At 37.7% G+C, this 12,037-nt stretch overlaps 2 protein-coding genes across 2 annotated transcripts in view; both read left to right on the plus strand.

Moving 5' to 3' along the window:
* Positions 1–5,667, plus strand: commd4 (COMM domain containing 4). Its single transcript, XM_079809075.1, has 8 exons — positions 1–74; positions 282–353; positions 459–524; positions 605–644; positions 1,856–1,975; positions 4,431–4,511; positions 4,604–4,780; positions 4,865–5,667. The coding sequence occupies exons 1-8, from the start codon at positions 72–74 to the stop codon at positions 4,903–4,905; spliced, it is 600 nt and encodes a 199-aa protein (XP_079665201.1). The 5' UTR covers positions 1–71; the 3' UTR covers positions 4,906–5,667.
* neil1 (nei-like DNA glycosylase 1) overlaps positions 5,595–12,037 on the plus strand; it is a 15,045-nt gene continuing 8,602 nt past the window's right edge. The window contains exons 1-2 of the mRNA XM_079809067.1: positions 5,595–5,667; positions 10,935–11,411. Coding sequence (XP_079665193.1) covers positions 10,957–11,411 — 455 coding nt within the window. The 5' untranslated portion in view covers positions 5,595–5,667; positions 10,935–10,956. The remainder of the gene's footprint in view (positions 5,668–10,934; positions 11,412–12,037) is intronic.

Genomic DNA, 12,037 nt, shown 5'->3' on the forward strand with positions numbered 1-12,037 from the left:
ATCCATCGTTAGTTACATACCAGAAGAAGAAGAGGGAGAGGAAAAAGAAGAGCAGCTGACTAACTGTCATAATGGTATTTATCTTATTTCTTATTGAACGATAGCTAGGTTTATTTTGGTTTCACATTTGAAACCATTAAAGTTATAATACGTGACGGCTTTGTTTTGTGGATAGTTAATTTATTTAGATTTTGTGGATAGCGCACGCTAGTCGTCTAATGCAAAGGCTGAGCAGAAGTAAACATTCTTCACTCATTTTTCTCTTTCATCTCTTATTTCAGAGGTTCCGATTTTGTGGAGATCTAGACTGTCCTGACTGGGTCCTTGCAGAAATAAGCACCTTAGCTAGAATAGTAAGTGCGGTTTGTCTAAATGTAATAAGTGTTTTGATGTCCCCTTTGATACATTCTGTCTAAAACTTGACAGTAAATAGTTTTCTTCAATGCTGTTCTTCACAGTCGAGCGTCAAGATGAAACTTCTGTGCGTGCAAGTCATCAAAGATCTGCTTGATGAAGGCATTGATGTAAGAGAGCACTGGCTACTGCTGCTATTTGTAAACTAAATGGATATTCCTCTAACTAGTGTATAATTATTTGCTTTCAGTATGACAAAGTTTCAAAGCTAACCGCAGATGCAAAATTTGGTGAGTAAAACCCAATTTTTGTCATGTATTCACAGTAATAGTTGTGCTGTGTGAAATAAAAGTATTATTATAAATCAAATGTTTCAATACTGATAAGCTGATCATTATTTTCATGTTATTGATTTAATGTTGTTATTAAATTATTAGTGCTATTATGTGAGCATTAGATGACAGCAAAAGTCTAATTGTAAAAAATAAATAAATAAGGAAATTAGCAACAATTATACAAACCTTTCAAGTATAGTGCTTTATCAATAAAATGAATGAATAAGTGACCAATGATTATTAAAAAAATCTTTAATATTGACTGATAACTGATATGTTACCATAATGTACACCGATCAGGCATAACATTATGATGATAATAATAATAATATTGTGTTGGTTCCCCTTTTGCTACCAAAACAGCCCTGACCCGTCAAGGCATGGACTCCACTAGACCCCTGAAGGTGTGCTGTGGTATCTGGCACCAAGATGTTAGCAGCAGATCCTTTAAGTCTTGTAAGTTGCAAGATAGGGCCTCCATGGGCCATTCACGTGATGTAAAAGAAAACGTGATTCATCAGACCAGGCCATTTTCTTCCATTGCTCAGTCGTCCAGTTCTGATGCTCACGTGCCCACTGTTGACGGTAGACAGGGGTCAGCATGGGCACCCTGACTGGTCTCCTGCTATAAATTCCCATACGCAACAAACTGCGATGCACTGTGTATTCTGACACCTTTCTATCAGAACCAGCATTAACTTCTTGAGCAATTTGAGCTACAGTAGCTCGCCTGTTTTTATCGGACCACACGGGCCAGCCTTCACTCCCCACGTGCCTCAATGAGCCTTGGCCGCCCATGACCCTGTCGCCGGTTCACCACTGTTCCTTCATTGGACCACTTTTGATAGATACTACCCACTGCAGACCGGGAACACCCCAGTTTTGCATTTTTGGAGATGCTCTGACCCAGTCATCTAGCCATCACAATTTGGCCCTTGTCAAACTCGCTCAAATCCTTACTCTTGCCCATTTTTCCTGCTTCTAATACATCAACTTTAGGGACAAAATGTTCACTTGCTGCCTAATATATCCCACCCACTAACAGGTGCCGTGATGAAGAGATAATCAGTGTTATTCATTTCACCTGTCATAATGTTATGCCTGATTGGTGTACGTGTCTGTGTGTATTCTATGCCATATCTTTTGCTAATTTGTTTGTTTTTCAGAAATTGGAGACATTAAAGCCAGTGTAGCTGTGCTGAGTTTCATTCTGTCCAGTGCTGCTAAACATGATGTAGACAGTGAATCTCTCTCCAGTGAACTACAGCAGCTTGGCCTGCCTAAAGGTAAGGATATGCACTTTATATATTTATATAAAGATTATATTAGGGCTGAACGATATATCGTTATCGTATCTATATCTAGATATGAACTTTCAAGATATTACTATCGAAAAAAGCAACAATATAGATTTCCACTCTCCGCGCTCGCCCTGCATACAACTCTGGCAGTCACAACAAACATCAGTTTTACGAGTGCCCTTGAATGCACCGCTAAAGCCAGCGCGCACACACTACCAGGGACGTGGGAACTATATTGTGAGGGGGGGGCGGCGTTTCCATGGTGACACGCCATTGCTTGTCACGTGACACACCGCAGCAGCAACAGCGCTGAATGAATGATGATCTGCTTTTATGTAATTTTTTCCTCTTTTTACTCAGAATATTCACAAATGTGTTAGCTATGGCATGAAATATCTGATATTCCGATTGTCAAATACATGCAAGTGGAAGTATATTGTTGTTTAAACACCTTTATAACGATCGTGTTAGTTGAGCTGTATGCGCGATGGGCGCCGCCGTGTTAGTTTGTGCCGCAGACGCAGTTCAGAGAATCGGATCTGTTGGATTTACAACCTCTATGTTCACGTGAATTCATCCACTTCACCCGAAATACTTAAAAGTAAGTGGCTGGTGAACTGGGAATAGAATAGAGTAAACATTGAAGTTACTTACACAATGTGTATCTGATATTAATAAAACGTGTCGAATTATAATGGAAAGGATTATTATTACCTCTTCCATAGACATCAGTGTGTAATTTACAAACTCTAAATGTATTTTTTTTTTATACTTATGTGAATTTATATGTTTGAAACCTAAAATAAACAGTATGTGGTTGAAAACACTGAAAAGTTGTGATATATGACAGCTCTGAGCGCGCCTGTCTCTGGCTAAATTCAACATTTGAATTTAGCAGTTGATCATGTGATGCACTTGATCATACGCTCCAGGGACCAGCCTAGACTGATTACACCTGTGTGATCGTACGTGCCAAAGGCTTAAAAACAATACATTTTCTGACACAAATTTTTGAAATGTAGGCTTAAATCAAACACATTTTAAATCAGATTCTGGTTTTCACCGAACACGTAGTCATATCGTATTGTATCGATATCGAGATATCTGGCATGAAAATCGAGATATGGAATTTTGTCCATATCGTTCAGCCCTAGATTATATTAAAAAAAATATTGAAAGATTTGGTACTCTTTCTTTGGTACTCGTGCTCTCTCTAAACTAGAGCCCGACCGATATGGGTTTTTGGGGGCCGATACCGATATTAGGGAGTAAATCAAATCTGATATTGATATATCGGATGATATACTTTGTGTATATTATATTATATTATAGTATAGTACCAGTCAAAAGTTTGGACACACTTTCCCGTTGGTGTGTCTAAACTTTTGACTGGTACTGTATATAGAATACAGTATACATAAACACTTTTTTTTGCAATGATAACTCAAATGAGGTGATCAAACATTTATAATGATGTGACAAAGATATGTAATGGAGGCAGGGTATTAACAATAAACTTTATAATCCAAAATGAATAAATCACATAACCGACTAAATTCTAAACATCACTTGACATACAAAATGAAGAAACGAAGTGTTATTTTCTGAGAAATTGAACAAAATTAAGTGAGTTTATGCTTAAAACAAGAACAAATATCTGTGATTGGGTATGAAAATGACTTGCTTTTGAATGAAGTTGATTTTTATGAACCCATTGGCAGATATTTGTTCTTGTTTTAATCATAAAATCACTTTCACAAGATCACAAGATTTCTTATCTCAAACTTTAAGCACATTTTTTTTTTTTGTAAAATTCATTCAAAAGTTATGGAGATCTGTTGGAAATTGTATTTTCGTGTCACTAATACAACTCATTGTGTGCTTAGACATTTACATTTTAGAGAACACATCGACATGTTATGTTCCCTTCAATTTATTGGTCAGAAGTTAGCTTATTTTCAGGCGCTGCGTAATATCATTGCACCGCTACACCCATGGTACGGCAGCAAAGTTCTTTGGAACTTTGTTTGGTCATTTTTTGAGCGAGATGCTAACGGTCTAATCAGATTCAATGATCTATGCTAAGCTATGCTAAAAGTGCTACCTCCAGACCCGGAGATCGGCTGAATGGATTCGAAAGCGGTAAAACTCAACTGTTTAACTCTAGGGGAGTTGGAAAATGAGTGTTAAATATGCCTCCGTAAAACCTGCAGAAGCCCTGAGGACTGTATTTACTGACGACCTGTTTCAGGACCTTCAGAATCGGTTCTTTCTTTTTGAAGACAATGACTCCCTTTATTGTGCAATTTGATCTTTGAAACTTTGCAGACCATTTACATTCACAAGCCGCTATATTAAAAAAAAAGGGTATTAAAGGGTAATATCTGAAAAATCATAATGGGGCACTTTAAAGCTTTAATCATTTATGTGTTTGTTTTAGAGCACGTCACAGGGCTGTGTAAATCATACGAGGATAAGCACAGTGCTCTACAGGAAAAACTAAGGGAGAGCAGCCTACGATGTGAGTATTACCAATTTTTTTTTTAAAAAGAAAGGAAATTCTGCCTGGATTTTTCATTTAAATATAATATTCTGATCCATGCCATGTGTCAGTGGGTCGTCTGGAAGCGGTGAACTGGCGTGTGGATTACACCCTAAGCTCCAGTGAAATAAAGCAAGTGAATGAACCCACAGTCCAGCTCAGACTTCAGGCTCAGGACCCCGAGACCGACTCCACAGAGACCACCGTTGTCTCCATCACTGCTGACAAGTTCAGAGTCCTGCTAACAGGTGGCCGAGTCATTTCCCTTCTGGGATCAGTAATTATATATTGTATTATGCATATTGTAAATGTCCTTTATTTTTGTTTTCCAGAACTCAAACAAGCACAGACTATGATGAATGCACTACAGTGAACCAGTCATCCTTTGTTGAATAATATTGACGTGCACACATGCACAGAGTCTGTCTGTGTATATATAATGGGCTTCTCTGAAAGAAGAGAAACATGATTTTCTAACATTATGTATTTTGTAGAGGTCTTCACATGCTGATTTGTCACTTGTTGTTGTTGCTCAAATTGAGCACTGACCTTTTTGGACCAGACGTCACTAGAAACTTAATTTTGTCACGTTGTGAATGTCATCCAGAGAACAAAAAGCTCTTAGTGATTCATCCCACCTCATGTATTTGTATTTTTAATGTAATTGTATTGTTTCATTTTCTTTAAAAAAAAAATTAAATGTAATAACAGTTCAGTTTCCATCACATTGCTGCATATTTCAGGACCCCTTAAAGTTACAATTTAATTTGATATTTTTTTGTTGCAATTTACTGTTAAAGGGGAATGAATGGCATAACTTTAAAATGCAAATATGTACTATTTAGAATATTCAGATTGAGGATATTCAGATCTTGATATCCTGAATGCCTCCTTTGATATACTGTTTGAGAATTTTAAAGTAGTTTTGTGTACAGCAAATGGGTAAAAACACAATAAATTCTGTATAAACTATTTAATTGGAGAGTTTGGCGTTTAAAGGAAGTATCAAGAGGCTCTGAGTGGCGGGGGAATGGAAATAAACTACAACTCCCATGATCCTCCCGGTCCCGTTTCATAAACATTAGCGTATACCCCGCGTGTTTTCATGATTCTATAACAAACATCAGGAGCAAAGGTGAGTTGGTGCACGATTTATTGAATTTAACCAGCGATTTACTGAACATGGTCTTGCTGGCTATTTTAGGGCGCACGTTGCTAAGCGATAATTCATGAACTTTGCATGTAGCACCTAAACATGCATGTACTTGTTCACTTGCAGACTTTCATAACTACCGCATCGTTCAACGTCCGGAAAGGATTGTAAACTAACACAGAACGCTTATCAGATGCTTGTGTACAATAGGCTACATATTCATACTATCTAGCAGCCCAGTTTAAGTTTTAGCTTGCCTATTATTGTCCACTTTGGCGTCCCTTGTTTTAAACAGAGGCACAAATACCCGTTACTAAATTTCCACCGAATGGGTGACATTTGCTTCTTGTACCTCTTAATTTTTTTCCCCCAACACTAAATCTAATACTACACATTTAACTACTCAAAATGTGTATTGGTCAATCTAATGTACGTTAACTTTATTTAAAAAAATTCTAAGCAGAAGATGGATGCATGTTTAAAAGTCAATTAATTCCTTTGTTTTCCACTAATAAAAGTGTTTATTTTAAAGAAATAGTTGGTTATATGTTCAAATAATTAATATTTGTGATAAAAGAAATGTATATATGAAAACAAGGTGTATTTTAATAAAATAAAAAAAGCAAATTTTTTTCATTTTAAAGAAGACTGAAGCCTCAATTTATCTATTTTCTTATTTGATTTATTCAACATGATGGACCAAACAAAACGAATTAAAACAGTGGTTTAACTTAATTTTTATTTTTATTTTTTTTTTAGAAAAAAAAGTACAATTTAGTAACAGGAATGAACACTGGGTAACAGGAATGAGTGCCCCAGCGATTGGGTTGTTTTAACCCAGCGATTGGGTTGTTTTAAAGAGCACCTATCATGGAATTTTGAAATTTACCTTTCATGTAGTGTGTAACATAGATCTAAGTGAACAAAAACATCCTGTGATAGCTTGAAATATGACAGTGCACCGTATATATAGTTATTTTCTTTCAAAAGTAAGAGTCGACTCGGAGTCATTTTTAAGAATCGTTAGAAGACCGAAGCTTTTTCTCTGACTAGATGACGTCAACTTGTCAAGTTATTTGAATACGATACGCCCACTTATTGCGCTCCAAGACGCCAGTGAAAACTAGAAAACATCATGGCGACGAGACGCTGTGTTCTGAAGTGTGACTCAAAAGCAAACTTTTTTCATCTGCCCAAGGATGAGCATTTGAAGACTAAGTGGCTTGAAGACAAACCATACATAGTCGCGATTGAGTGTTTATTATTAGTCGTCAAATGTATGTTTCGCGATCTCAGGAAGCTTTTATTATGGACTTTTATTATGGCACATGGTTCTTCTTCGTCTGTCTGTACCATATATGGATTACATGTGCACAGAGCGCCCTCCGGCTGCCAGTATGAATTGAAAACAACACATAAGAGACTCAATCGCTCATGATTAGGCTATTTCTGCCCATTTTGAGGAAGTATTGAATAAAAAATACTCCTCTGTTTAGAAATTTGACACAGACATATGAGAATCTATCAATATGTCTCCTCATCTGCACACTTTTGAACTAAAAGCCCTGAGGGATGTTGATTTGTCGCGAGTCTTCGTGAGGAGTTTTTTTATGAATGAGATCAGCTGAGGCTCATATTACAATCAAACAGTACCGACGCGGTTTTCATATTCATAACTCCTGACACATATTAACAAATTACTGTCATTATAAGACTTTGATGGGCGTTCCGTTTCCGAGAATATCTGCACAGACTATACCAATCACAACTGACTGGGTCATCTGACCAATCACCGCAGATTAGTGTCACGTAAAGGTGGGGTTTTGAAAAGTGAATCACTAAAGGAATCATTTGAGAATCGCTGTCAAAACAGGTAAAAATAAATGCATATTATAAGAAAACTAAAGTCTTTTTTGTCATTGCATGCATGCAAAACTGTTGTTGGGGACTTCTAAAACAATATTTGGAACATTTTAAATGCCATGATAGGTGCTCTTTAAGCAAATATTTAACCCAACTGCTGGGTTAAAACGACCCATTCACTGGGTTTAAACAACCCAATTGCTGGGTTAGTCCATTTTCAACCCAACTTGGGTTGTTTTTAACCCAGCATTTTTTAGAGTGTATGTGTGTGCATGTGTTAGTGATAGAGTATGTGTACATGGCCGTGTGTGAGTGAGATTTATGTGTTGAAGGGATGTACTATGTGTTAGTAGAACTTCACAGCAAAAGAGGTGGAAGGGGAAGGGAAGGGAAGGGAAGGGAAGGGAAGGGAAGGGAAGGGAAGGGAAGGGAAGGGAAGGGAAGGGAGGGGAAGGGAAGGGGGTACCTAGATAGTATGGGTTCTCTCCTTCTTCTACAAAAGATAAGAAATACAAAGACAAAAAGTTTAAGTCACTTTGTTGTGCATTTTCCCTTCAGGATTTGGACAGGACTGAGTTTTTAAGTAAATAAATGAGCAAATACATGACAAATTGCCACATGGTGTACATGCTAATAGCACAAGGACACTGAGCAAATTGTAGTGACTTACCATAAGTTAATACTTTTAAAATAAACAAAACATCTAAGAAATAAGGTAGTTAACAGGACAGTACGTTGAGTAAGTTATTTCTGTATCAAATATACAGAAATAAAAATAAGAGGACTTACTTTTGGTCATCTCATGGCCTGCATAAGAGCTACATGATTTTTAGAGGGACACGTTTTTTAGAGGGGACAATGTGTGAGGGGCAGTGGTGGAGGAAGTACTGAATCTCAGTACTTTAGTAAAAGTACAAATACCCAGAGATATATTTACTTTATTAAAAGTAGAAGTACCACAATGACAACCCTACTTAAGTAAAAAGTACCTGATTTTAAATGTACTTTAAGTATTAAAAGTAAAAGTACTTGCATAACAATTTATTCTCTTAATGTCTATATTCTAATAATTAAAATAAAAAAAATAAAAAACATTATGAGCTGTGGCATTTTAACTAAGTTAGTTTTGGGTTAATGTAATTGTGCTTACCATCTGTGGGCCAGTTTACATTCTGACTTACAATTCTGGTTATCAGGGTGATCTGCTGCAGAGTTAAATATCATTATTCTTTCTGAAGCAATATTCTCACTAGTGTTCAGTGAACAGCTTTGACGCATTTGAATCTGCATTTATGATATTTTTACCTTTTATAAAGGGCATTTTTCCCCTAATCTTATGAAATATAGGATATTCTTCAGCTTTTTATATTCTTAAATTGTATCAATATATTAAATTAGAATAAGACAATATAGTGCTGTTACCAATGGCATTCAGGAAAACAGCACTCTTGGTCGATTGATGTTTTTAACTGTATTATATTTTTTAAATATAAAAACTCCACATTTTGAATCATTACTGCAGTATGTGACTGATTTTCTCTGTGTGAACGGCGCTGATTTGTTTTCATTTCTCCTCATGAGGCTGCGTGAGCCTCAACAGCGCAATCTTACCGTGAGTTCATTATAAGAGGACAAGTGTTAATGACGAGCCCTGAAACCGATCAGAAAATGTAACGAAATGTAGTAGAGTAGAAAGTATAATAATTGCTGCAAAATGTAACAAAGTAAAAAGTATGCACTATCTATTGATTCTACTTAAAGCTACACTGTGTAACTTTTTTAGTTTATTCTTAGCTAAAAAAACTTAGTTCTTTCAAAAATATATGTGCTCATTAATGTATATTTACTTCTTTCAAGTAATAAAGTATTCTCGTAAGTTTATAATATGCCATTGAAAATACATACGGGTAATGGGTTCGAATGCGGGTCGCCATGTTGCCCCTCCATCTTGAAAGTACATTAGCCAAAGAGGGACATACCCGTAAATTCAAGCTTCGCCTTTCGCGTTTTAACACTCGATGGCACCGCGTCGAATGGGAACCGAGAACCGGTTCTTACGCAGAACTGAAACTGATTTTTGAAAAATACCAGAACCGTGCGAAATTCCTAAGTTTCGGTTCCGAAAACGGTTCTGGTGCAATGTGTGTGCGAAGCGCTGGAAGCGTATCCTTTAATAGCGAGTGACAGCCAGTGTTGCCAAGTCTGTGGTTTTCGGAATTGGGCTACTTAAACACTGTTGCCGCGGGCTGTGTTTCATGTCCGCGGGTTGAAGCGACCCCAATTATGTGATATTTAGCCCGGGAAATGCGAATTTTACCGGAGAAGCCCCCCTGAAAGGCGATTGGGCTTGTTTTGGGCTAGTTTTGAGTAGCAATTGCGCGGGTTTTGTTGTGAAAACCTGGCAACCCTGGCTCACCTCATCATGAATATTAATTACGTTGCCTGCCGCTTCCAGGAGTGCAACGCAGTTCAGCACTGAAAGCCCTCGCGCTACACATTTACGGTCCATCCCAGATGCCTCCGAGCCCAGAGAAGTCGACGCCGCTTCTGGACACTGTTAACATAGGGCTTCCTTTTGGCACAGAACAGTTTTAACTGGCATTTGTGGATGTAACTACGTATTGTGGTACTTGACAAAGGTTTGCCAAAGTAAACCTGAGCCCATGTGGTGATATCGCTTATAGATGAATGACGATTCTTGATGCAGTGCCACCTGAGGGATCGGAGATCACGGTTGTTCAGCTTAGGCTTGCGCCCTTGTCCTTTACGCACTGAAATTCCTCCAGATTCCTTGAATCTTTGAATTATGTTATGCACTGTTGAATGTGAAATATCCAAATCTCTTCCTATCTTTCTTTGAGGAACATTGTTTTTAAACATTTCAATAATTTTCTCACGTATTTGTTGGCAAACTCGGCCCATCTTTGCTCCTAAAGGATTAGACCTTTCTTGGATGCTGCTTTTGTACCAAATCATAATTACAATCCCCTGTTGACATCACCTGTTTCAAATCACATCATTATTTAACCATTTTACCTCATTACTAGCCCTAAATTGCTCCTGTCCCAACTTTTTTTGAAATGTGTTGCAGGTCTGAATGACAGGAAAGGATGCATATTTACAAATGACATGAAGTTGACCAGACAAAACATGAAATATTTTGTGTTCATATTGTCTGCAATGAAAAACAAGTCAAAGTAAATTTAGAAATCACTTCTTTTTTCTTTTTTTTTTTGCGTTTTCCATACTGTCCCAACTTTTTCTGATTTGGGGTTGTAAATACTGCAATATTTCATTGTGACTTTAAGAGCTTTAGGTCCTATTTTGAACTGATTTGTGGAAAGTCTCTAGTGTAACAACATCTGAACCCCTGCTGTCTTGTTAAGGTTGGTCCTTTCATGTTGGAGAATGCCGGAGGGACCGGAGCTCCATTTGGCTAGCCTGTTTGTCAACAGGATGTGTGAAGGGCTTGTGTTTACTGGAGCTGTAGAGAAATCTGAAGTGAATAAAAACACAGAAGTCCCTTTCTGCTGCGACGCCTACTGCATCAAAGCCCAGTCCAGAGGAAAAGAAGTCAAACTCACCCTCACACCCATTAAAAATGAAGGCGACAGTAAACGCAAGGCCGATAAACAGTCCAAGCAGCCGATGGATGTTGTTTTCCGATTTGGGATGTCAGGATTTTTCCGCTTCACCTCAGTAGATGAACTTCCGAAACATGCCCATCTGCGCTTCTACACTAATGAGGCCCCACGCAGGGTTCTGAGTTTTGAGGACACGCGCAGATTCGGCAGCTGGCACCCAAATGGGACCTGGCAAAAAGACAGAGGGCCTTGCGTCATGTTCGAGTACGAGAGCTTCAGGTGAGGGAGGAACATGTTTCCCAATGCACTGAACTCTAATAATCATAGTGCACTCATTAAATATTTAACAGAAATTAGTAGAAAAGATTTAGCTAGGTTTCTAGTAAGATAGCAGGAAGTGTACACAGTAAAAGCAAACAAACAAAATTGCATGATTCGATTTTGTTACAAGCTTGTGATTCTGATTTGATTCGATATGGATTCTTTTGGATATATATCAAGTACATGTCAGTTTTTCTCAAGGAAAACTCAACTAACAGTAAACTGTACAGAGAACCCTGTCAGTACATGAACAACTGATTTATACAAACTTTTAAATTGCTCATTAGTATTTATAATAATGTTCACCCCTGTTCCTTCCTTGGACCACTTTTGATAGATACTGACCACTGCAGACCGGGAAAACCCCACAAGAGCTGCAGTTTTGGAGATGCTCTGGCCTAGTCGTCTAACCATCACAATTTGGCCCTTGTCAAACTCTCTCAAATCCTTACTCTTGCCCATTTTTCCCGCTTCTAACACTTCAACTTTGAGGACAAAATGTTTACTTTCTGCCTAATATATCCCACCCACTAACAGGTGCTGTGATGAAGAGATAATCAGTGTTATTCACTTCACCTGTCATA

Source organism: Gobio gobio (assembly GCF_949357685.1).
Source record: "Gobio gobio genome assembly, chromosome: 25".
Classification (NCBI taxonomy): Eukaryota; Metazoa; Chordata; class Actinopteri; order Cypriniformes; family Gobionidae; genus Gobio; species Gobio gobio.

Bases quoted from the DNA above. Each gene is read 5' to 3' on its own strand.
- commd4 (XM_079809075.1), top strand. The intron at 525-604 runs GTAAGAGAGCAC...ATTTGCTTTCAG, and splicing joins TGCTTGATGAAGGCATTGAT to TATGACAAAGTTTCAAAGCT. The intron at 1,976-4,430 runs GTAAGGATATGC...TGTTTGTTTTAG, and splicing joins GCAGCTTGGCCTGCCTAAAG to AGCACGTCACAGGGCTGTGT.